General features: G+C 36.2%; 1 protein-coding gene across 1 annotated transcript in view; it reads left to right on the plus strand.

Annotated features, from left to right (window-relative positions):
• Atr (ATR serine/threonine kinase) overlaps positions 1-27,400 on the plus strand; it is a 93,623-nt gene that overhangs the window by 41,322 nt on the left and 24,901 nt on the right. The window contains exons 24-35 of the mRNA NM_001292057.1: positions 3,712-3,827; positions 4,927-5,047; positions 6,433-6,570; positions 7,761-7,953; positions 10,531-10,709; positions 12,335-12,499; positions 13,255-13,346; positions 18,695-18,786; positions 19,012-19,189; positions 19,929-20,108; positions 21,704-21,863; positions 24,632-24,811. Of these exons, the coding sequence (NP_001278986.1) occupies positions 3,712-3,827; positions 4,927-5,047; positions 6,433-6,570; positions 7,761-7,953; positions 10,531-10,709; positions 12,335-12,499; positions 13,255-13,346; positions 18,695-18,786; positions 19,012-19,189; positions 19,929-20,108; positions 21,704-21,863; positions 24,632-24,811 (1,794 nt within the window). The remainder of the gene's footprint in view (positions 1-3,711; positions 3,828-4,926; positions 5,048-6,432; positions 6,571-7,760; positions 7,954-10,530; positions 10,710-12,334; positions 12,500-13,254; positions 13,347-18,694; positions 18,787-19,011; positions 19,190-19,928; positions 20,109-21,703; positions 21,864-24,631; positions 24,812-27,400) is intronic.

The following is a 27,400-nucleotide window of genomic DNA, read 5'->3' on the forward strand; positions in this document are numbered from 1 at the left end:
TCCAGTCTCAGGATTCTCCAGCCACGATGAGTAGAGTGTAGCAGTCTGGGATTATAGTCCAAGGTTTGGTGGAGCCAGGATTGCTTTTCAGCCTGAGCTAGAGGTAAGAGCTAGTGGCTGGTGCTTTGCTTTTCTGATCTTCAGCTTGAAGCTTGAACCTGGAATGAGAAGTTAATGGATACAACAAACAAGCAGACAAAACGAGAGCTGCCAGTGATAATAGGAGAAAATGCTGTTCTAGAAGATAAAAGTGTGGAGACGTCTTCTCTTTGTTATCTGTATTAAGTGCTGATTACAGCTATAGCGGTTTAAGAACTGAAAACAGAACATTGACTACATAGAAACAGAGGCAGTTATTGACCTTGACATGATCAGTTTTTCAAACATGTATCAAGAATATAGGAAGAGGGAAATGAAAAGGGGAGGGGACACAAACCCAGTTCTTGAAGAATTTTTTTGTCAAGCACAAGAGAAGAATGAGAGAGTAGCTGGGGCATAAAAAACTGTAAAGCTAGAAAAAAAATAGCAGTATTTCTATACTGCCTAGGAACAGGTCATCAGAAAGGAGACAGTGATACTGTAGAAATGAATTATGAAGTGTTTTGTTTTATATTTTTTTTAATGTGGGATGTTAATGTTAAGTATGCAGTCTACCACTGAGCTATATGCTAGTCCTGATGCAGTATTATAAGCAGGTAAAGAGACATGGAATGCAGTGCAGTAGAATGGTTAACCTTCATTAAAAATAAGAACAGGAGTGAGGATGTATCTGGTGGCAGAGTGCTTGTTAATCATGCATAAAGCATGTTGTGGATCTGCAACATATCTTGGCATGCTAGCTCATATCTGTGGAGATAAAGCCAAGATAACAAGTTCAAGGCCATCTTCATGTAGTGTATTTGAGGTCAGTCTGAGATACATGAAACCCTGCCTCAAAAGAACAACAACAAGAAGAATCCATTGGGGCTGAAGAAATGGCCCAGTTTAAAAGCACTGGCTACTCTTCCTGAGGACTAAGTTCAATTCTCTGCACCCACATGACAGCTCACAACTGTCTGAAATTCCAGTTCCAGAGGATCCAGGCCTTTCTCTGGTCTCCATAAATATTAGACATGTATGTGGTGCACTGACATACATGCAGACAAAACCTATACACGTAAAATAAAATAATGAAATGTAACAAAAAAGAACAATTGATTATAATAACAATAAAGAAAGCAGGTCAAAGGTGCACAAGTAACTGGTGTTGTCAAGCTCACACAGATTCTAGGAATAGAAGTTTGGGGGGGTCAGCTAACTACTTCTGTTTTCTCTATGAAATTTGAAACAATGTCTGTACATATAAACATATTACTGGTTTGTTGTGTTTTGTTTATTTTGAGTTAAGGAACTCACTATGGTGACTTACTATGTAGACTGGGCTATACTCATAGAGATCTGCCTATCTCTGCCTCCCAAGTGGTGGGATTAAAGTTATACACCACCACACCTAGCCCCTTATTGATGTTTTTAACAGTGTAGGTAAGTGTCCTGAAAGGAGAATCACTGATCTAATACATCCTGCTAATAGAAGAGGCATTCTTTATTTTCTCATATTTCTATCAGTATTTGTGTGTACACACTCACATGTGTGCACTTCCCATCTGGAGGTCAGAGAACAACTTGAGAAAGTCAATTCTCTCCTTCCACCATGTGGGTTGTGGGGTTCTAACTCATTGGATGGCTTGGTGGCAAGGTCCTTTGCCCACTAAGCCATCTCACCAGTTGCGGAAGAGCTTCTTTTAAAGGGACTTTGGCAAGCTAGAAAAGGCTAGATTAAAACAAAATTTTAATAACATTTTAAGGTTAAATGAAAAATAAAATTCAAGTACTTTTTTGAGTTTTTAAAAATACTGTCTTTGTTTTTAATTTTAAAAACTAAATATAAGGAACAAGATAAATACAAGATAATGATTGGCTTGAAAAACATGTATCTGTTTTATGTGATTATTTTCAGAAGAACAGGAAAGAAAGAATACTATGAACTATAAAATATAATACCTTAGATTATTTGCTTTGTTTTAGAGATGAGTATTAATGACAGTTTGTCATAAAATTCTTCCCCTACACCTTGTTTAAAAACATCAAAATAAATCTCTCTTCCTCTTTCCTTTCCCCCTGCCACTTCCTCCCCTCTTCCTTCTCCCTTTCTTCTTATCTCTCCCATACCCTCTCAGCTTTTTCAGACAGGCTCTAATTATATATGTCATCCTTGCCTCCAATTCTAAATCCCATTTCAGCCTCCTGAGTGCTGGGATTATAGGAATGAACCACAATGCTCAGCTACGTTTGTTTCATTTTATTCTTTATGGGAACAAAAACAGAATCATTTAGTTTCTGGGCTTGAATATAAGATAGTGGGTTGGGCTTTCTTAATTGTTTTGTTTGTTTCAAGACAATATCTCATGATGTAGACCAGACTGGCGTGGATTTTGCTTTGTAGTCCATTGTTTCAAGACCACAGCCTGTAATTTATAAAGATTCTTGTGTCTCACTGTCCCCAATTGCTGGGGTTGTAGGTGTGTTCTACCATACCTAGATATGAACTTGTCTTTAACATTTGCATCCTGTTTGGGGGATTTTAAGCTCAGTTGTTTGTTTTTCAGAGACAGGATTTAAGTAGTCCAGACTATCTTAAAGCTCTGTGTAGACCAGGCTGGCCTCAAACTCAGAGGTCTGCCTGCCTCTGCCTCTGGAGCGCTGGGATTAAAGGCATGTGTCACCACCACCCAGGCTTAAACTCAGTATTTTATATCTAGAAGTTAAGGTATCTTGATTTTATGCACTCTTTTGGACTTCTAGCTACTTTCATTATAACTCCAAAGAAAGCAGATTCTCAGGGTTAGGGCCTGGGTGTGTATCTCAGTTGCAGAATGCGTATTTAGCAGTCCTTAGCACCTGAAGAAACATTCTAAGGACTATAATTTGTGAATATAGGAAATTCTTTTTGTCTCAGAATACTTCTTAATTTTATGTTTTAGAGGCTATTTTACATGAACTGTGTGTGTAGCACAAATTCTAATTGGTCTCAATAATAAAAAAATCTAAGTCAGCTATGGGGTGAAAGCTGAAGGATCAGAGAAGCAGAGCAGCCAGACACTAGAGAGTTTTTACCTCTACTAATGCTCAGACCAAAGGGGTGATCCTGTCCTCAGACTGCTTCAGACTGCCTCCTCAGACTGACTACTGCTCAGACTGCACTCAGCTCCTTTCTCCTCCCGCCTTATATTCCACTCTCTGCAGAGCCATATCACTCCTGTCTCCACCTCCCTAGTGTTGGGATTAAAGGTGTTTGACCCCAAGTGCTAGTATCACCTTTGTGTGAGCTCTGTTTCTCTTTTAGACTGGATCAATTTTGTGTAGCCCAGGGTGGCCTTGAACTAATAGAGATCCATTTGCCTCTTTTCTCCTGAGTGCTGGGATTGAAGGTGTACACCACCACTGCCTGGCCTCTATTGCTGACTAGTGTGGCTAGCTCTGGACTCTGATCTTCAGGCAAGCTTTATTTGTTATAGCATAAGCACCGTATCACCACAAAACTGGCTTCATAATGAAGTATTATCATAGCTTTGTGACCCTGTTGAAATAAATGTCCTAAGGAAGTTCAGAATCTTAAAAGTTTTTCATTTATCTGTTTCACTGTGGATTTATTATTGTAAAATGTATTTGTAGGAATTACTTTCTATTTATGACTGTAGAGAGATACAGAGCAATGGCCCAGGTCACCAACTGTGGAAGAGATTTCCTGAGCATGTCCGGGAAATATTAGAACCTCATCTCAATACTAGGTATGTCTATTCATTGAAATTATTTTCATAAAACTTTTTAATTTTGTAAAATTTAATATTACCTTCTTAGAGTTTTTAACATCGAAAGTATTTTTAGAGGCTGGGGGGTCTCAGTAATTAGAGGCTGGGGGTTTCAGTAAAGTGCCTGCTGTGTAAGTTTGAGGATTGGAGTTTGGAACCCACCTTGGATGAGGTGGTAGAGTCAGATCCCCTACTTGCATGCCCTCAGGGTAGGTTTCATCTTTGTCTGTGGTGGATTTCTCTTTTTTTTTTTTTTTTTTTTTTTAAACACAGAATATAGTAAAATGTATTTTGCTTGCTGGAGACCTTGGGTATAGAGCAAATATTATATTTATCCATTACTGAACTTACATGATAAAAGAACCTATGCCTTCAGAAAATCCTACAGCTATGTAGTTAGTTATGAGATGAGAGCTGTTTGAACATGGTTAACAAAATGTAATGCCAAGGACGAAAAGGAAAGTCATACTGAACTAATAGGAGAGAATGGGAGAATTTCTCTCATTTTATTATGGAAAGCTAAAGGCACCAGCTGGGTTTACAGATTAGATTTTGAGAAATAGTGGGGGTTTATTTTTTTCCTTTGTGAAGTCAGAGGTACAGGAGATGAGATCATTGGCCAAAAGTGACAGTAGACATGATACAGATAATTTGAGGAGCCCTTATAATTTGAGTGAAGGAGAAAATTCTTTAGAAGATTAGCATTCAGTTAAGTGTTCTAGCCAAACATTGAAGCCAGTTATGATAATAAAACTTGAGGGAGAAAGAATAGAGCAATGCACTGAAATTGTCAACTAATATGGTAATCAATGAGTTTGGTGGATGCCCAAAATGAAGAGCAATGGAGAATAATGTAACTGAGCAGCTTGAACTTGGCTACTAGAGGTTCGAAAGCTCTGAAGGAAAAACATACTCAGAACCCCTACTCCACCCTTAAGTAATAGAAAAATACTGCCTTTCACCAGAATTTAGCAAATATAATATAGTACAGTTCTCAGTGAAGAGGTGCATGTAACTTCTTATGCTTTCTTTACAGTATATCTAAATATATATTTGTAAATAAATCTTAAAATTACAGATATAAGAGTTCCCAGAAATCAACAGATTGGTCTGGAGTAAAGAAGCCAATTTACTTAAGTAAATTAGGTAATAACTTTGCAGAATGGTCATCATCTTGGGCAGGTTATCTTATAACAAAGGTAAGACAACCTAGCTTAGAATTTATTAACTGATCAGAAATTCTGGAAGAATACAGAACATATACCTGAATGTATAGCACATACAAGAGGATGTGCAGGCTCACAGAATTAAAAGATAATATTTTTATGTTTACATATTTTTATGTAAATAAGATACATTAGCATTTAGTGATATTTTTGAAAGAAGATATATCATTTATACTTTTTTCTATTTAAGATATTTTTAATGAAGTTTCTTGGAAAACTAAAGGTATATTGTAAAATTTCCCTAATTTGAAATTTGTATGGGCCTAACTAACAAAATTATACTGTGCATTCTAAGAAAATGCTTAAGGTATATTTAAATGCAACTTTTGCTTTAGATTTACATTTCTGTTGTTAATTAGTATTTTTAAATATCTCAGTTATTAGATGGCAATTTTAAAGCATTTTCTTTCACTTTTTTAAGAACACGAAAATATGTGTGAAGGGCTGGAGAGATGGCTCAAGGGTTAAGAGCATTGCCTGCTTTTCCAGAGGTCCTGAGTTCAATTCCCAGCAACCACATGGTGGCTCACAACCATCTGTAATGAGATCTGGTCCCCTCTTCTGCATACCCACATGCAGAACACTACATATGTAATAAACAAGTTTTTAAAAATGTGTGAAATGTTGAATATTATTAAAGTGACTATTTCTAGCTCCAAATATTTTGTTTAGTTCTTTTTTAAGTCAAAATTTAGTATACAAGTTAAAAAAGAAACATTTAAACATTTTCTAACAGTTCAGTAATCATAAGTTGAAGATTAGATCTTACATTTGACTTTAAGTTGAAATCTGAAAATTGTGTGGATTTAAAGTGTACATATTTTGAACTTTTTATGTCCCCCTAAGTTTTTTGTTTCTTTTATTTTTATCTTACAGTTTGTCATTGCACACTCCTTAAAGTACCAACCACTTACTTAATGTGCTGATTCGGCATACTTTTTTTTTTTATTGTTGTTACTTCACTTAAGGAATTAGCACACTAAATTCAATAATAGCTAAATACGATATAATTAGGAAAGTTAATGTATAATAAAATGTAACACATTGAAAAAGAGCTGTAGAAGAGGTAAAGGTATTTATACTAATGTAAGCTAGCAGCTTACATTGCCTGTAGGGGATCTTAGAGTTCTGGCATTTAAGATCATTTTTGAGAAACCATCTGACGTTTTCCTTGCTTTAATGTGCATCCTTCACTGCGTGAATTATCTCATATACTACATTTTAACATTTTAACATTTAACATCTCATATACTACATTTTAACATTTTAACATTTAACATCTCATATACTACATTTTAACATTCAATCAATAGAATGTGTAAAACTACTAATCTTTCTTAAACCATTTAAATTTACAGGTTCGGCATGATCTTGCCAGTAAAATCTTTACATGCTGTAGCATAATGATGAAGCATGATTTCAAGGTCACCATCTATCTTCTTCCACATATTCTAGTGTATGTCTTGTTGGGTTGTAATCAAGAAGATCAGCAAGAGGTGAGAGTTATTTTATTTGGTTTTAGACATGTGACATAAGTTCTGAACACATGAAACTTAATTTCTCTAACATATTAGCATTAGAAGCTACAGAGTAGGTGCCAGCAAGATGGCTCAGTGGATAAAATGCTTGCTACATAAGAGTGATGACTTGAGTTCAATGTCCCGATTCCATGGTGGAAAGAGAACTGAGCCCTAAAAGTTGTGTCCTGACCTTCACATGCACACTGTGAAACACTGTACCCACATGCTCTCTCACTCACATATACAAATAATAAATTCCAGCATTTGAGAGGCAGAGTGCCAGAAGTATCCAGAGTTAGAGGTCATCCTAAGCTACCTAGCCAGTACTACTTGTACAAAAAACAAAATGTTGCCTTACTAACTTTAAAAAAATATGTTTAATACAAAAAAACTAATATCGTTATCAGTATATTTGGCTATTTACTCTGAAATTCATTATAATCACTCTTAAGATTTTTTTTTTTCTTTTTTGAGAAAGGGTTTCTTTGTGTAACAGTCCTGACTACTGGAACTCACTTTGTAGACCTGGCCGGCTTGAACTCACAGAGATCCACCTGCCTCTGCCTCCCAAGTGCTGAGATTAGAGGTGTGGGCTACCACTACCTAGCAAGATTGTCTATTTATGTGTGGGCTTCACATATATTTGTAGGTGCACAGGGAGACCAGAAAAGTGTGTCAAAATCCCTGGAGCTGGAGTTATAAGCAGTGTGAGCTGCTTCATGTGTGTCTTCTGAACTCCCATCCTGAGTGAGCAACAAGTACTTTTAACCACTGAACCATCACTCTTTAGCCCATTTTAGTCACTCTTTTTTGTGTTTTGTCTGCATGTATGTCTGTGCACCATATGTCTGCCTGGTTTCCACAGAGGCCAGAAGAAGGTATTTGATCCCATAAACTGGAGTTATAGATGGTTGTGGGTCAACATGTTGATGCTGGGAATTGAACCCAGGTCCTCTGCAAGGACAGCAAATGCTCTTAACCACCAAGCCATCTTTCCAGCCTCAGTCACTCTTAATCAGTTTTTCTTTCTCATTGATTTAGTTACAGATAAGAAAGTTTATTACTAATCTACTATTTCTTTTCATTACAGCTAGAATGTTTAATCATACATCAGGTATTAATAGAATGTTACTATATAGATTCATTATTAACTGTAAATTATTTAGGTTTATGCAGAAATTATGGCAGTGCTAAAGCATGATGATCAGCATGCCATCAGTACCCAGGACAGTGCATCTGATCTCTGTCAATTGAGTACACAGACCGTGTTCTCTATGCTTGACCATCTCACCCAATGGGCAAGGCACAAATTTCAGGCGTTAAATGCTGAGAAACATCCACAAAACAAACTAAAAGGAGGTAAGGTCAACAATGTGTGAATATTTTCTTGTAATATCCACCAATTAGTTTGTCCTTTTATTAATTCTACAATTTAAGCATTAGTAGTTTGTTTGTTTAAGATGATGTCTCAGTATGTAGCTCCAGCTGGCCTAAATCTCAGTATATAGATCAGGCTGGTCTCAAACTCAGAAATCTGCTTGCTTCTGCCTCCTCAGTGCTGGGATTAATGGTGTGCTCTATCATGCTAGGTAAGCATTAGTTTTAAAAAGTCTTATTTTAAGCAATTGTTTGTTTATGCACTACTGGGGATAGAACCCAAGGGCTTATACATAGAAAGCAAGCATTCTACTATTGAGCCATACCTCCAGCCCCTGTGCATCTTTTTTTTTTTTTTTTTTTTTTCCAAGACAGGGTTTCTCTATGTAGCTTTGGAGCCTGTCGTGGAACTGTAGACCAGGGTGGCCTCGAACTCACAGAGATCCACCTGCCTCTGCCTCCCGAGTACTGAGATTAAAGGTGTGCGTAACCACCGCCCAGCTTCCATATGCATTTTTTTTTTTTTATTGACATGGGTTGTTTTTTTTGTTTTTGTTTTCTTGTTTTGTTTTGTTTTTTAGATTTATTTATTATGTGTTCTGTCTGCATGTATCTCTGCAGGCCAGAAGGGGGCACCAGATTTCATCACAGATGGTTGTGAGCCACCATGTGGTTGCTGGGAATTGAACTCAGGAGCCCTGGAAGAGCAGCCAATGTGCTTAACCTCTGAGTTATCTCTCCAGCCCCTCCATATGCTTTAAATTGTAATAATATACACTTTTCACTGAGAAAAAGCAATTATTGTATATGACCCCACTTTGGGGTTAGGATGTAGCTCAGAGATAGGATGCTTATCTAGTATGTTGGGACCCAAGGTTTTTGCATCCAGAACTGAAAAACTAAAAACAAAAAACCAAGAAGCTGTTATTTTAAGTTCCATGAACAAAGTACATACCTAATTTTTCTTTATATAAATGGGATTTCTCCCTTAGGAGATTTTGTGAGGATTTGATGAAGTGATATATGTGAGTGTAAATTATGATCTGTGAAGTAGATGATAGAGTGATACTGTGATTTTGCTACTCCTTACTGTTAATTCATTTGCTTCCTGAGCTTCAGGGTATTGTGTTTGTGTGTGTCATTATTTTTACATTTTAAAATTTTAAATGTTTAAGAAGATTTTTATTTCATTTGGTTTATTTTCCTGTGTTCAAGTAGTGTTTGTTACCCAGCAGAATCTACAAACACCCTGGGAAGACTGTTGTGCTACAGTGTTAGAGCTACTAGTCTGTAATTCTGTTTTTGTGGTATTACAGCTTTCACTAACAAGATTAAAGAATCATTCATAGTTGCCCTACCAATTGACCCCTGTGGTAAAATCATTTGGTGACAAGAATCATATTGATCACATAGTAATGAATGCTTTTCATGGTTTTGAACCACTTGTTTTATTGCTCTTATAGTTCATAGGTGGTTATAATCCTATTACTACTATTATCCTTCAGCCATCCTCATAACTGTCACATTTATCTTGCTAGGTTTTGGGGTTAATTTTGAAAATTAAATAATGTGATAATTACTAAACAGATTTTCACTTACAAAATTGTCAGGTTTGTAAGCCACTCCTCCTTTATCCATATGCCTGTTAAGGACAGTAGGTTATTGTTTTACAAATTTTTCTATATTTGCAGACAATTATCAGTTTGCAGGACTATTTTCTATGGAGTATGATTAATTAGCAATTAAGTATTTGCTAGTTCTGTTTGTGAAAATCTTATTGTTAAAGCAAGCACTGACTTGGCTATTGTTTTCATTAGCACTGCAATTAAATTCTGTCTTTTAAGACTAACACTTGACCGGGCGTTGGTGGCGCACGCCTTTAATCCCAGCACTCGGGAGGCAGAGGCAGGCGGATCTCTGTGAGTTTGAGGCCAGCAGAACGAATGCCAGTATAGGCTCCAAAACTACACAGAGAAACCCTGTCTCAAAAAAACAAAAACAAACAAACAAACAAAAGACTAACACTTGTCGGCAAGGAATACAAATAGCTCAGAGTTATTTTTTGTCTCACATGAACAAAAGCTAGGACTTGATCCTCAGTACTTGAGAAAGGATAAAAACTTCTAAGCTTTAAAATAAAATGTCCTCTTACATAATTCTGAACTTTCCTTACTGAATAATTGTATCTTATCAGTTTTAGTCATGAGTAGTAAATCATTTTATTTCTTTTACTTTCTTTTCATATTTTTTTTAACATTCAATCACAGTTTTGCATTTACTCTGTTAAATAACTTGTAAGGAAGGCAAAACAAGTATTAATATTTCCTTTTAACAGGGGAGAAATGGGTTCAGTGAGTGAGTTGAATAATGTCCACAGTTAAGTTAATAATGGTAAAACTGGAACAAGAGCCTCTGAGCAGTCATCTCGTTCTTTGTTAAGGCCAAAATATTAGTCCTTAATGCATTTGAATTATTTAAGGAAAAAATTAAAGTTAAATAATTCATCTTCTAAATTTTTATCCTATCAGTCTTTAACTACTCAATTTTCATTTTATCCAGTATCAAATGTGAATCTTGAAGACTACCAGAGTGTAACTCGTTTTCTAGACCTCATACCTCAGGATACTCTGGCTGTAGCTTCCTTTCGCTCCAAAGCATACACACGAGCTGTAATGCACTTTGAATCATTTATTACAGAAAAGAAGCAAAATATTCAAAAGCACCTTGGATTTCTACAGGTTTGAAATTAATATAGTTGATTTAATAATAAAAGTAACATTGGCAGTCATTTACAGTGACATTGTTGATTTGACTATTTCACACACTAAGCTAGGTACTAAATACTTGAAATACTTTAGATGCTTACTGATAGTGGGAAGAAATTGAAACAGATTTGGTGTACTATCTACATGTGTTGATGCAATTCTCCTGAAGAAGGTACTATTGTGGTTAAGAGAAGGGGAATGAGGGACCCAGGAATAACTTCATGTCGATGATGTCTGATATAATCATTGTTATTAGAGATAGCTCCATGGAATTAGGAAAGAGCATCATGTATGCAAACAATAGAATATCAGTTTTAGAATGACATTTAGAGTTGATAAAGGAAAGATCCTATGTCATCGAGTGACCTCAGTTTAGTGTAAGTGAGTAAGGAGATGAGAGAATGCTGGTGTAACAAAGGTTTAGAAGATAATATGCTATGTGAGAAACAAAAGAGGCAGTACGTGGGGCCAAGACAGCATACCCATTTGACTCAGTACTATTCTTGCTAAAAAGATTAGTGGCCTCCATGTTACCAAGTTCAGTCCCTATTTTCTTAAACTCACAGTATCATTTGATGGACCTTTCTATTCTCATCAAGACTTGATTTTAGCAAATTTAATGGTACACAGTGGTAAGCCCAGCACTTGGGAGGTAGAGGCAAGAGGATAAGGAGTTCAAATTCATCAAGGCTATTGTATTGTAGGCTTTGTACATCTGTCTCAAAATAGTGGGTTTTTTTTTTTGTTGTTGTTGTTGTTGTTGTTGTTTTCTCTTTTGATCTGGGTGGCATTTGCTTTTGTCCCATGGCTACAAGAATATTTTCTTCCCCCTGGATTCTCTTCTCTGGTTTCTCTTGCCAGTGTATTTCCCCACCCCCCAAAACTACTTTATTGTGTCATAGTTGGTGTACAGAGAGTTGTACATGTGCAACATGATGTTTGTAGATAACACACCCACAGTCATCATAACCAATACTAGAAACATCCTTACTTCCAAAAATGTCCCCAATATTCTTGATTGATTGTGTGTGTGTGTTAAAAGCATTTAACATAAGAACATTTTTTGAACTCTAAACATACAATATTATTCTATTAACTAGAGTCAGTGTGGCTTACTTATCTTGTATAATGTTGTAACCTTGTGTAAATAATTCAAGACCAGCCTGGGCCATATCAGGTGTGTATCCCCATATCTAGCCATGCCCAAATTATGAATTACTTGGCTTTGTTGAGGTTTTCTCAATATCACTATGATAAAATGTTTATTTAAAATTTAAATACCTTTTAAATACAATAAAACACTTATAAATTATACTCCAAAGAAACTATTTTCATTTGGACTCAAAAAAAAAAAAAATTCAGGACATGAGGTTCTCCCAAGTCCTCAGGATCAATAATAGTACTAATGATGAATGTATATTTAAATAGAATAAAAGTGTCAAGGTAACAGGATGCCTGAAAATTGTTTGTAATTTTACTGTAATTCTGCCTGAAAACAAATATAAATAACAAAAAATAAGATCAAAGTCTTATGTAATGCTTTTTGTTTTATTTTTGTTATGTTTCCCCTCTTTTTGTTTTTTAATGGATCAACAAAGAAATTGTATGCTGCTATGCATGAGCCAGATGGAGTGGCTGGAGTAAGTGCAATTCGAAAAGCAGAGCCATCCCTAAAGGAACAGATCCTTGAACATGAAAGTATTGGCTTGCTGAGGGATGCCACTGCCTGTTATGACAGGGCTATTCAGCTAGAACCAGACCAGGTAAGATGATCATTTAAAAGCTGCTATAGGAATGATAGCAACCTTGTATTCAAAACTGCCTTGTCAATGCCACAATGTATCTGGGAAACGTTTAACACTAATTTCCAGATCAGTAAAGTTATAGACTTGTGCTTTCAAAAATTCTTTTCAATGCCAAATTCTTATGACTTTAGAAGTCGCTCAAATTAGGGCTGTGGAAATAGTACAGTGCCCCTGAAGGTTTGTCTCCTTGGTGGTTCTAGAGCCCATCAACCAAATCTTTATTAGTAGTAACATTGTATCTGTTGACTTACGACACATAATCTTTTTTTTTTTTCCTTTGGTTTTTTGAGACAGGGTTTCTCTGTGTAGCTTTTGGAGCCTATACTGGCACTCCCTCTGGAACTCGCAGGGATCCACCTGCCTCTGTCTCCCGAGTACTGGGATTAAAGGCGTGAGCCACCAACACCCAGCATGACACATAATCTTGAAGCAAGATGTTAAGATACTGAGAATTTTACATTCTATATTTGATCCGAAATTGGAACAAATATAGAAAAATAAATTCAATCTGAAATTATTTTTAGACTTTTTTTTTTCTGTTACTTATAGTATATTTGGACATTGGTAGTAGGTGCTACAACATAGCCAAGCCACATAGTTTTGCCAATCTAGGAGAGAGGGACACACAAGCAGAAATAGAGGAAATTAAGCTATTCTTATTCCCTCAGCTATATTTGTAATGAAATTACTGTCATAAGTGTTTTTTTTTTCAGATCATTCATTATCATGGTGTGGTGAAGTCCATGTTAGGTCTTGGTCAGCTGTCTACTGTAATCACTCAGGTGAATGGAGTGCATGCCAACAGGTAATGTTTTATTTATGAATAATTTTCTTTAATTATTCTGGATAGGGACTTTGATTTGTCAATTGCATGGATTTAGGTTCACTAAAGTAATGAAATATTTTATATGCTTTTATGATGTTGGAGAGAGCCCCAAAATTATTGTTGTAGGGGCAGGGTTTGATGGGAGGAGAGGCATGCATGTGTGGAGGTCAGAGGACAATGTTGTGGATGGAGTCTCTTCTCTCCTTCTACCCTTATGTTGGTTCTGGAATCAAACTGAGGTATCCCATAAATCTTTCCGCCAAAGGCTGCCCGAGCCCCACATGTGTGCTTTACGTCAGCCTCCCGCCTGAGTTAGGGCCCAAATTAATATATATAGAGACTTGTATTAGGTTCAGATGCCACTTGGCCAATGACTAGAATTCTCATCTGTTAGCTCAGTCTCAATTATCATAAATCTATATATTTTCTAAGACTTATCGAACACCTTATTGACGTCCTTCCATGCCGGTGGATCACATTGTGCTGCTGGAGGAAGAGCAGAAGGGAAAAAGGGGACGCTTCCTGTTTCTCCTTGCTAAATATGAGTCTCCTTGGTGTGTCACTTCCGGCCTGGATCACCACTTCTCTACTTCATTTCCCAGAATCCTCTTTGACTCCTAGTCCTTTCCAACTTGCTGCCATTGGCCAAACAGTATTTTATTCAACAATCAATAAAAATAAACATACACAGAAGTACTTTCCCCCTCATATCAGAGTAACACAGCAAATGCCTCTCTCCACTGAGCATTTTTGCTAGTCCTTTTCTTATTTTTTAATATTTTAGTCTCCCAGTCAGTAGCTTATCTTTTATCCACTTAAGTCTAGAGTCATTCTTGAGTTAGATTGTTCTTTTTGTTTCACTTTGTTTTTCAAGACATAGTTTTTCTCTAACCCTGGCTGTCCTGGAATTTGCTCTGTAGACCAGCTAGCCCCAAACTCAGAGATCCACCTGCCTCCACCTCCTGAGTGCTGGGATCAAAGGTGTATGCCATCACACCCAGGTAATTAGATTGTTCTTTAAGGCAGGAAATTTACAGAGTACACCTGTCACTGGTATGACTCATATAGATAGTTCCCTGACTTCAAAATTCATCCAAGCTCTCACTGTAGTATTAACACCAGTTGTTTTCTGTGCTGGAAGTAGGGGAACAGGAAGAAACTTTTGAATTTTTTTTTTTTTTTTTGGAATACTACTAATAGATTTTATTTTACCTAAAAGATCCATAATTATGAAAGCAATCTTCCTAAAGAAAATGGATTTATTGTAGTAAATTGTACATCCCTGAACAGCAACAACAAGAAAAAAAAGGTTGCTCATGGCAAAGATGAAGGTTAAACACTTCTTCCAGTCAAACATTTATTCTAGTTGAAATATTAACTGAGGTAGTTATCTGTGCTCTTGAAGCTGCTTTCCCTGAGAACCAGAAATCCTCATTTTGTTATACATCCTACACCACAGCTATTCTAGGTAGGCAGATTTGATCCACAAGGAATGGATCTCAATCAGAGAATACAGATTGTGTTTGTTGTTAGACACTTTGAAAAAGTTTATCTTCAGTTTCTTTAAGTTAAAATCTATGATAAGTGTAGGGGGAAAGGGCCAGCCAAAGAAACCCACCCTGACTCTGAAACCAGAGCCAAAGAAGCACACTTTGGCCTTGGAACCAGAGCCAGTGAAAGAAATATGTCCTGGACCCAAAACAAAGCTAAAAAGGGCCAGGGGAAAAAAAAATCACATTTTGGCCCTGATACCACTGCTAACTCTGCCCTTGACCAACTGAAACACGAAACGGAACAATCCTTAAGCATGAAATCTAACACTCTGACCCCAAACCTCCAGCCAGTGAAAGAAACACTTTAACACTGAACTCAGAACACCCTGACTCTGAAAACCAGAGCCAAAGAAACACACTTTGGCCCTAGAACCAGAGCCAGTGAAAGAAACACAACATGGCCCTGAAACTAGAGCCAATTCTGCCCCTGACCTGGGTGGCAATCCCTAAGCAGAAAATCTTCCTGGGAAAACTGCCCCAAAGAGTCCCTGTCAGTTCAGTTGCCAGCTATCCTTTCCCACCCTGACAGAGGCAGCCACTCTCCTGGACTCCTCCCTCACAAATAAATCTCTTTCTGGGTTTTGGGTGAAGATTGTTTTTCCCTGGTGCAGACCAGAAGAACCTTTGCTGAGATGTTCCCTGAGGGGGGCTGAGCAGAAAAAAGGAAGAACCTTTGCTGAGATGTTCCATTAGAGGGGCTGAGCAGGAAAAAAAAAAAAAAACAGGGGAAACAGTTACAAGGGCCTCTATTGTACTTTGTCCTAGACAAATACATTCACTTTAGTTTAATAGTTACACAGTGGAACTCATGAAGCAATGGGGGAAGTTGTTCAGACATGGGGATATATATGCTAGACACTGTAGCTATGTTTCTGCAAATTGAGATGTCTCATGAATAAGAGATTACTGGAGTTTGATAGGGGACTTTTTCATGATACAAATTAATGTGTCAGGTTCTTTAAAACATTCAGTGTACAGTTAGACTCCTCTTGTTTTCTGTCCAGGACCTAATACATCTCAGTCTTTGGGCTGTAAAAGGCTTTGGTCACTTCCATGAAAGGATACTATATCATAATAAAACAAAATGGTCAACAAGGGCACATATTTTCATTGGAGATGATCTCTGTTTGCATTTAAACAGTTCTTTTTCTGTGCTTAACCTACACATAATTCCTTTTAATTTATATAGTTTTATTAATAAATTCTCATCCTCATCATTTGGTACTTTTGGTGTTAGGCTTGGGATGGTATATCTCTGATACTTCAATAATAATTATATTTTTATTCTGAAATTTTGATACCTTAGCATCTGATGCTAAGCTTTTAAAATTGTTTTTTGTTAGACTTTTAAATTTTGAATGTTTATTACCTTGCTCTTAGCTTTGTTCTACATTGGCTTTGGTAACATTAATATTTAGAAGTTGAAGTATGCTTGGTATACTGCTCTTTTTAGACTTTGGGACTGGGCATTTTTCAACAAGGTCTCATGTACCCCCATCTGGTCTCGAGTTCACTGTGTAGCCACAGATGACCTAAACTTTGAGTCTCCTGCCTTCACCCACAAGTTCTGGGATTATGGCTATGCAGCATCACAAATGGGTTTATATGAGCTTAGGATCTTGTGCTTGCTAGGCAAGCACTGTACCAATCCAGTCGAGCTAAATCCTAACCCTATTTGTAGACCTTTAAAACTAAAAATTATTAGGTTATTTGTCATATTTTCTTCTTTTGCAACAGAAAGACCAATAACGGCACTTAAGGGTAATGGTCCTGGCCCAGCCTCTGTTATTTTGTTCATTTTTGTTTTTTAATAATATGGATATATGTGTAACTTTGTGATATTATTAGATAAGGAATCTTGTTTGTTTGTTTGTTTTGATTTTTCGAGATAGGGTTTCTATATGTAACATTCCTAGCTCTCCTGTGTAGGCTAGGCTGTCCTTGAACTCAGAGAGCTGCCTGCCTCTGCCTCCCGAGTGCTGGGATTAAAAGTGTATGCCATCACTGCCCAGCTTATTTTCTTAATTATATAATTTGAATATTGGTTATAAGCTAGATTCTTTACCTAGATTTACAAAGAATCTAACTTATAGCCAATACTCAAATTATGTATTTTAAAAAATTAAAAGAGGGGGCTAGGGAGATGGCTCAGAGGCTAAGAGCAGTGGCTGCACTTCCAGAGGGGCTGAGTTCAATTCCCAGCAACCATATAGTGGCTCACAACCATTTGTAATGAGATCTGGTGCCCTCTTCTGTCATGCAGGGGTACATGCAGACAGAACATTGTATGCATAATAAATAAATAAATCTTTAAAAAAAATTAAGAGTAGGTGCTCCTATGCAGTCATAACCCAAAATATCACCGTTCATCCCTAGTGTCACCTAAGTAGAATCCTTTAGAAGAATATAGTCCATTAATTGGGTGTGGGTAGCTGACCAAAACCAATTCGGGGAGGAGAGGATTTTTATTTCGGCTTACAAATTCCAGTTCATCATCATAGGAAGCCAAGGCAGGAACTTAAGGCAGGTGCTTCAAAAAGCAATAAAAGAAGAGACCATGGAGGAACATTGCTTACTTGCTTACTCCCAGTCTCACATTCAGCTCCCTTTCTTATGCTGACCATGCCCGCCTGCCCAGGGATGGAACTACCCATGGTGGGGTGAACCATCCTACATCAATTAGCAATAAGAAAATACTCTGTACCATGGCCACAAGCCTGTCTGACAGGAGCAGTTCCTCATTTGAGGTTCTTTGTTCTCGGGTGGGTCAAATTGACAACTATAGAAACAAGGACAGTGGCACATGCATGTTATGGTTCCTCAGGAGGTTGAGACAAAAGGATGCCATAATAACCCCAGGAGTTTGGGGCCAGCTTTGCTATAATAAAGCCACCTCTTAAGAGACAGAGAGAGAATTATTACTGAGTTTGTAAATCAAAAATTTCCAAATACCTGAAAGTAGATTAAGAAAACATATATATTGTAGAGAACTGATTTGTTTTGTTTTGTTTTGTTTTTCGAGCCTATCCTGGCATTCACTCTGGAGACCAGGCTGGCCTCGAATTCACAGAGATCCGCCTGCCTCTGCCTCCCGAGTGCTGGGATTAAAGGCATGCACCACCAACTGATTTTTTTTTTTAAACGTGATGTAAGTAACTTTGTTAAATCATTTCGTTGGGTATCATATGCAGGACCCAGCTGTCCATGACCCACACCAAAACTCCCTGGTATTTAAAGTGCTTTAACTCTGTGTTGAATTACTCTTTCTTCTATGATCTTAAGTTAAGCCCTCAGATAATTTGATTAAGAACTGTGTCTTTTGGGGGGAATTAACTATCCTAATATATCCTAATATATGCCACATTCATTTTTTCCCACAAAATGTCATTTTTAAATTCGTGACACATGTATATCCATATGCATACAAAATAAATAAGGGTTGTTTGTTTGGTATTTTGAGATAAAAATCTCACTATGTATCCCTGACTAGCCTCAAACAAACAGAGATAAACTTGACCCTGCTTCGCTGAGTGCTGAGATTAAAGTGTATCATCATCATGCCTGGTTCAATAAAAATTAGTGGAAATGTTTTTCCGCAACAAGTGACTCTAGATTTTCTCAGCTGTTTGGGGTAATTATTTTGTATCAAACTATGAAATATAATATAAATACAGTTGATCAGTAAATAAGTAAAATATGTAAACCTATAAAATATAAATACTACTTTAAATGTAAATAGATTAAAATGTAGTTGATATGCATTTCTCTTAATAGGTCTGAATGGACAGATGAATTAAACACATACAGAGTAGAAGCAGCTTGGAAACTGTCACAGTGGGATTTGGTGGAAAACTATTTGGCAGGAGGTAAAGTTACTTCTTAAAATATTAGCAGCTTTAAATTGCTGTAAATATTCCAATTTAGATAGTTTAGCAACATTCACAATTCTGGCCTATTTTATGATTGCCTGTTTAGCTGTTTGAAGTTAAAAGAAACCATCTGTTTAGTATTTTTGCTGCCCATCTTATAAAATGTAGCAAAGCTGGCTCCTGGACCCCACTCATCACAGCATTTCTTGACTTGTATTTCAGATGGGAAATCTACAACATGGAGTGTCAGACTGGGACAGCTACTGTTGTCAGCCAAAAAAAGAGATACCACAGCTTTCTATGACACATTGAAACTAGTGAGAGCAGAACAAATTGTACCTCTTTCAGCTGCAAGCTTTGAAAGAGGCTCTTACCAACGAGGATATGAATTTATTGTGAGGTATTTTGGGGATACCATTTTTATAATCCTCATTTATATATGTCACCTGATATAACTTTTTACGTGTAAATAATTCTGATAGTATTTTTGGTATATTGCTTAACAACACAAATTGGCTCTTCATTCTTTTTTAAATATCCTAACATAGTCTCCTTTAAGTCTACTTATTCGCCTGAGAAAAAACATGGTAAAAAAAAAGAATAATAATAATAAATGCTATAATTGAAGTATTATAAGTTTAAAAACCACATTCAGGTTTTTTTATTTTGTTGTTCTTAGAATTTACTATATTTTGTATGGTTGTCTAATATCTTAGGGGAACTAGATTTTGGATCACTGAATTTAACTTCATTCTGTAGCTACTGAGCTATATTTAGTGCCTTCAACACTGAATCATAGACAATGATTATTATAAAAATGCAAGAGATAGTGGGAGTATATCGTGACACCTAGGAAAAAATTAACTATCACTTTACAGGTTTATTTTTATTGTATTTACCATATCAAACCCTCATATTAGTACAAGTATCACATAAATATTTTGTATTCATAATGAATCCATATTTTATGAGAATAAGTTGGTGTTTACACTTAATTTTAAATCATATAAATGTTGCTGTTTATATAGCAAGAAAATAGGGTAAAAGTTTGGTTTTTCATAGCTGATCTAAAGTGCATACTTAATATGTGAGATTAATAAGACTGAATGTGGTAATAATTTAATAATCTGTCTTTTCAGATTGCACATGTTGTGTGAGTTGGAGCATAGCATCAAACCACTTTTTCACAAATCTCCAGGTGACACTTGTAATGAAGACTCTCTGAACTGGGCAGCTCGGCTAGAAATGACCCAGAATTCCTATAGAGCCAAGGAGCCTATCCTGGCCCTCCGGAGAGCTTTATTAAGCCTCAACAAAAGGTGGTTCATACTACTTTTAAAAAAAGTCAGTTGTCTTGAATTCAGTATTATGTTCATACTTTCTTGAGTTGTATTTTCCTTTTACATCTACATTTCCTATTTTCACTTCTTATGAATTCATTACATAGTTGAAACAAACCTAGACCACAGTAATCAATTTTACCAAGGGCTAAAGAGATGACTCAGTGGTTAAAAGCACTTGCTGCTCTTGCAGAAGAACATGATTAGTTTCTAGGCACCCACTTGGTAGCTCACAACCATCTGTAACACCAGTTCCAGGGGATTCAGTACCTCTTCTGGCCCCTACCAGGCACACATGTAGTGCACAAGCAGAACACTTACACACATAAAAGTAAATAAATAAATTTTAAGATAAACTGAAATTTTAAAATGTTTAAAGAAAATATTAAAGACTTAATTTTATAGCCAAGCATGATATTGCATGTCTATAATCTTAGTATTCAGGTAGTCAGTACAGGAGGGGGTCTTCTTAGTTGTCAGTGAACCTTCATAAAGAGTTTGTTTTTAAAGAAATATCTTTTTTTAAAAGATTTATCTATTATGCATACACGTATTTATTATGTATACATAATGATTATGTATACATTATGTAAATAATTGTGTGATAAACATTTAATTAAATATTAATTAAATAAATAATTAAATATTTAATTGTTTTGTAATATGAGTATTTGTTATTTAATGATATAAATAATATAAATGTTAAATATTTAATAATTACATAATTAAAATAATTATGTAATAAATATGTATATAAGTATTGTGTAAATAATTATGTAAGTATTATGTATACATAATAAATGCATGTATGCATATATTATGTATACATTCTGCCTGCATGTATGCCTGCAGGCCAGAAGAAGGCACCAGATCTCATTACAGATGGTTGTGAGCCAACATGTGGTTGCTGGGAATTGAACTCAGGACCTTTGGAAGAGCACTCAGTGCTCTTAACCACTGAGCCATCTCTCCAACCCCAAGACTTTGTTTTTTTTTAAAAAATAATACAATGTATATATATGTGTGTGTGTTCTTAACTTTTTATTTATTTATTATGTATACAACATTCTACTTCCATGTATATCTGCACACCAGAAGAGGGCACCAGGTCTCATACAAATGGTTGTGAGACACCATGTGGTTGCTGAGAGTTGAACTCAGGACCTCTGGAAGAGCAGTCAGTGCTCTTAACCTCTGAGCCATCTCTCCAACCCCATGTTTTTAACTTTTAATTTTTAAAATGTAACTAACGTATCTTGGGAGGTAAATGACAATCAATATAAGTCCAGAATAAAGTCTTATGTTGGTATACATTTAAGTAGTAGAGTACCTGCCTATCAAGTGCTGGGTTTGATTCTCAAATACAAAAAAAAAAAAAAAATCAACAAAAAAGAATAAACTCTAGATAGACTTATAAGATATAAATGGAACAATATAAAAACACTTCAGACCAGTATTTGCTTGTTGTTGATTTACAAAGTAAGCATTGAAATAGCACAGTGAGAAGGTTCTGTGTTGAGAAGAGCTGCTCACAAATGTTCTTTTTCTCCTATTTTTGCTACATTTTTTCTTAGGCCAGATTACAACGAAATGGTTGGAGAATGCTGGCTGCAGAGTGCCAGAGTAGCTAGAAAGGCTGGGCACCATCAGACAGCCTACAATGCTCTCCTTAATGCAGGAGAATCGAGACTTGCCGAACTGTATGTGGAAAGGGCAAAATGGCTGTGGTCCAAGGTACTGGCCAACAGAAAATGTTCTGTTGGAATTACATACTTCCACCAACATCCAGCTGGGGAAAACCCTGAGTCCAAATTCAGAACTTCCTTTTTCTGTCCTTTTCTTCATTCTCTACTGTAGTCTAGGTAGGAAGATTGCTTCTTCTATTCTGCAGTCCTCAAATGCCTTCCTGTTTTTAATCTTCTGGTAAAGTTCTCTCGGGCTTTCATCTGTCCTACATATTTTCAAGGAAAATACCAATTCTTACCTTATTTTACTTTCTGTGTGTGTAGTGTGTTCTCAGTATGTACTTCATAAGTGATTGTAACACTTTATTACTTAATGGCATTGGGAAATAATTCTGTGTAGACTTGCCAGTGTTGTTGTCAAGACGTACTTCTTTCATCACCTGTCAGGAAGGACTTAGCTTCAGAACAGACACTCCCAACAGCCCCCAGATTCCAACAATAAAAATAGGAACTTTTTAAATGTATGGGCTTCTTAACTAATTTAATGCCCCATATTTGAATGATAGTCCTTCGTTTAGAATTAATGGTAGACATAGCATGTTTTGCAGTTGACATTTTGTAGCTATAGATGATGCCATATGTGATTGTAGAAACTTGGTGGTGACTGAGAGAAGATGGGGAGATGTTTGCTAGACCAATGGGGAAAGTGGTAATTGAGTCTATGTTAGATGACATCAGGTCATTTTATGAGCTAGTGTTAGCCTTTATATTACCTAAATTTAATATGCTTGAAATGCAACACCTACTTCTCAAGTTGCTTATTTTTTCTGAATAAGCCTCACTTCCATCCCTTTTTGTGAAACAAATCTGGGCTTATCCACATTCAACTTTTGGCTAAAGTTTAGAAGTGTTTCTTGAATCATCTCTCTTTTTCATCCTATTTTAATTCATTTTCAGCCTCTAACTATATCCACAACCTTCTTATGGATCCCACAGTTTCTCTGTTTATATTACTGTAGTCTGTAACCTTTGCAAAATGCACTTTGAAACGTACGCTTCTCCAAAAGATTCAATACTTCAAAGTATTCTTTATACACTTTAGATTGTCTGAACTCTGGGAAGTACACAAGGCCATTTCTGATTGAGTGCTATCCTGTTCTTTCAGCTTCATTTGTCCCTGACTCACAAATGCTTTATAAGCATATGGTAGGTTGAAAATGTCTGTAAGTCAGAAGTGCATTTAATATATCAGACCTAAGAAACACTGAATCTTAACAGTGTTAAAGTAGCCCCCTTCTTGTCTTCAGCCCTGCTTTCCCTGCTTTCAGTAACCTGAGGCCAACCTATGGCTGAAAATAATAAATGAAAATCCTAGAAATAATTCATAAATTTTCAATAAGTTTCACTATGGTGTATTATTTAATTGTTTTATTATTAGTGATTGTTATTAATCTCATTGCACCTTATTCATAAATTCAACTTTACTGTGGGATATATGTTTGAGAAAAATCTATTATCTGTAGGGTTTTTACTGTTCACAATTTGAGGCATCCGCTGGAGGTCTTGGAACATACCTCTTGTAGAGAAAGGGCACTGTGCATACTGTTAAGTACCAGTTGTTTACTTTTATCAGTATGTAAACTGGGAACTATGGGTCACTACCACTATTTGGTCATAGATCATAATTTAAAAGTATTGTTTCTGCCTAGTGTGGTGGTGTAGGCCTATAATCATAGTACTCAGGAGACAGAGATGTAAGAGGATCATCACAAGTCATGGGCAGTCTGGTCTAGATAGGAGTTCCATGCCAGTCAGGGCCATACAATGTCCCCATTCCAAACCCTCAAGTGCCAAAATTAAAAATTAGTGTTTCTGAACTACACAGATGACTAGTAATTAAGAATATTTGTTCTCTTGTAGAGGACCTGGGTTTTACATCATTCACATCATTCACATCAAGTGGCTCATAGCTATCTGTTTCAGGGGATCTGATACCCTTTTATGGCCTATGAGTACATCTGCACATATGTGGTGCAAATACACACACTCATACATGTAGAATAAAATCTAACTAAATTTCCATTCACTATATTTCTATTCATTTTTAAGACCAAATTCAGATTTTTTTTTCTATTTAAGATCAAAGCCAGATTTTTTTTTACTTTCCTGACTATTAGTCTCTTATTTTCCTGTACCTTTAATAGATTTTGGGGGCTCCTTTCTCTATCCCCTAAAATACCCATCTGTGTTTATATGTTATAGCACTTAAACATGTTGGTGTTTTACTTAGTTTGTTTCCTCAGTTGACTGTGAACTTCTTTTATTCTTTTTGTTTGGTTGCTTGGTTTGGTTTTGTTGAGATAAGATTTAACTGTAGTTAAGGCTGACCTTGAACTTGTGGTCCTCCTGCCTGCATCTTCTGAGCGGTGGAAATATAGATATACAATACCATGTCCAGTTAACTGAACTTTTTAAGGCAGAGATTTTAATTCATGGATCATTGTTATTCCAAATTTTACAAGTACAGTTCCTTGTACTTTAATTTTAAAATGAATGAGTAAACAGATAAATGGTTAAAGAGTTCTACATGAAATGAGTTGGTGCTTCCTTGGGATTTTAATTAGGAGGGAAAGATAAACATTAATTTACAAATAAATTTGTTGAGGCAAGATTCTTTGTGTAGCCCTGGTGGCCTTGAACTCAGAAATTCACCTGCCTCTGCAACCCACGTGCTAAGATTAAAGGCATGTGCCACCACTGTCTGACTAAGAATATATTCTTAAATTAAAAACTTGTAAATTGCCTCTTTTATTTTAGGGTGATGTTCACCAGGCACTTATTGTACTTCAGAAGGGTGTTGAATTATGTTTTCCTGAAAATAAATCCCCAACTGAGAGTAAGCACATGCTAATCCATGGACGAGCTACACTGCTAGTTGGCCGGTTTATGGAAGAAACAGCTAATTTTGAAAGCAATGCGATTATGAAGAAATATAAGGTAAATATATATGTAATGTAAACCATTTGTTTTTTAATGAATGGATAAGTCTATATTGAAGTGCATATAATAGTAATCAAGAAAACTGACTTAATAATTAAAGATCATAAATACATGGAATTATCACACACAAAAAACACATGTATGAAACTACCACACCAGGTTAGAAATTATTGCAGTGAATCTACTCTTTAAACCAACTACCACAGCATGAAGTAGTATAATTAGCACATTGTAACACCCTCCTTTCACCAAAGTAATATTCTTATCTTCCTATACAAAGTTAACCACATCTAAGCCCAAAAGTTTTTTAGGTAGATGTCATGGTTAAAAACTTGCTGTGTAGTCAAAGCTTGGAATTCTGATCTTCCTGCCTATCTTTTTAGTGCTAGAGTTAAGAGTGTGCACCACTATACCTACTTTAATCTACTACCTATATACTCAGGGTACATCGTGTATATGAAAATTATGCCTTAAGAAAATGGATGTAAGTTTTAAAAAGTACAACTTAGGGGCCTGGGGAGATGGTTAGCAGTTAAGGTGCTTGCTATCCTGTATGAAAACTGTAGTTTGGATTCCCAGAAACCTGTGTGAATGCTGAGAGCATGTGGCAACTCACCTGTAATTCCACCCTAGGAAGGTAGAAACAGGGCAACCCCAGATCAAGCTAGCTATTAATATTGGCAAACTCTTGGTTTGATTGAGATATTCTGCCTCAAATGAATAAGGTAGAAGAACAATTGAGGATGGTTCCAGAAATGAAGCTCAGGCCTAGACATGTGCACTTACATGCATGCAAAAGCATGCTTATACATATACATTCACATACATACATACATACATACATACATACATACATACATGCATACATGCATACACACACACACACACACACACACACACACACACACACACACACACACGAAATGCAAAAGAGAAAGAAAAACGTAAAATAAAAAACAAGCATTTAGAATAGCATCAAAAATATAAAGTACCAAAATTAGGCATTTGGCTCAGTGGTAGAGTGCTTTAGCAGTCACAGGGTCCTAGGTTAGGTCCTTAGCTCCACCAAAGGGAAAAAAATAACAAAAAGACCAAAAAATATCTAAAGTACCTAGGATTAAGTTACTAAAAAATCTGTAAAACCTCTACAGGTTATCCAATATCAAATGGTTCAGCCCTGAAAACATACATACAAATAACATACAAACTGAAAAGGTTGTATATATGCATTTAGGAATGTATGCGTGTATGTGTGTTTGTTAATGAAAAGGAAGCCATTAATTTGGAAGAGAACAAGGAGTATATGAGAGGGTGGGGAGGGGGAAATGATATAATTATAATCTCACATTTTAAAAAAAAAGTCCTCTAAAATAAAATAAATTCCAAAACATTTGTTGGGTGAGTTCTTCGTTTTACTTATTTATTCTTATGTATATGGGTCTTTTACCTGAATGGATATTCTGTGCACCATATGGATATCTGTGCACCATATACCTGGTGCCACTACAGACAGATCCCCTAGAACTGGAGTTACACATGGTTGTGAACTATCATGTGGGTGCTGGGAACTGAACCTGGGTTCTTTGGGAAAGCAACCAGTGCTCTTAACCACTGAGCCTTTCCTGGAATTCTGTATACCAGGCTAGCCTCGAACTCACCGAGATACGCCTACTTCTGCCTCCTAAGTGCTGGGATAAAAGGCATATTCCACTACTTGGCTTTGTATGCAGTTTTTAAAAGCCTTAAAGAAATTGGGAGTGTAGCACAGTTTTGAATGAGAAGAGTAAATAATGTAAAGGTGTCAATTCACTATAAAATGACCTGTAAGTTTGATGCAGTCTTCACCAGAAACTAATAGGTAATTGGCAATTAGAATTTAAAAGTTATGTTGAAATGCAAAGGCTAATAATAGCCAAGAGATTTTGTCTCTCTAATACCTTAGTTTTTTAACTTTTAGTTTGAAATAATCATAAACTTAAAAATTGGGTAGCAAAAGAAGCACAGAGAATTCCTATATGGAATTAGATTTCTCTAATTTTAGTAACTTGTACAACCATGGTTCTGTTTTCAGAAATTTTATCTCTTTTGTCAATAATGTCTTTTTCATATCTAGAATCCAATCTAGGATCCTATATAGTATTAGCTGTCATGTAGCCTTAACATATTCTAGCATATCCAAAATACCTTTACAGTGTTGTATAAGGTTGAATGCAAGCAGATATAAATGGCAAATTAAGAGATAATCAAGTTTAATAAATAACCATGTTAAAGGAGATCTGCAGAGAGGATGATGAATCATTACCACTTCTAGATCAGAAGGAACAAGATGGGAGAACATTTACTAGACTAAAACATTATTACTGTAGGAAGGAGTCATTGGACCACACCTTGAACTTAGCAGAAATGGAGCTTCCTCTCAGCAGGAAGAAAACCAGAGATTTTAACAACCTTGATTCACTCCTCCTCTCTAATCTTCTAGACCTGATTAGAAGCTAGAGGGTAAACAGACTCAGTGATAGAAATCATCAGTGCCACGTTGGTGTCAGTGAGGAGGCCTCGGAATCTATGGAGCCTTGGGTAGTAGAC

This window comes from Cricetulus griseus, chromosome 4 (assembly GCF_003668045.3).
Source record: "Cricetulus griseus strain 17A/GY chromosome 4, alternate assembly CriGri-PICRH-1.0, whole genome shotgun sequence".
Lineage (NCBI taxonomy): Eukaryota > Metazoa > Chordata > Mammalia > Rodentia > Cricetidae > Cricetulus > Cricetulus griseus.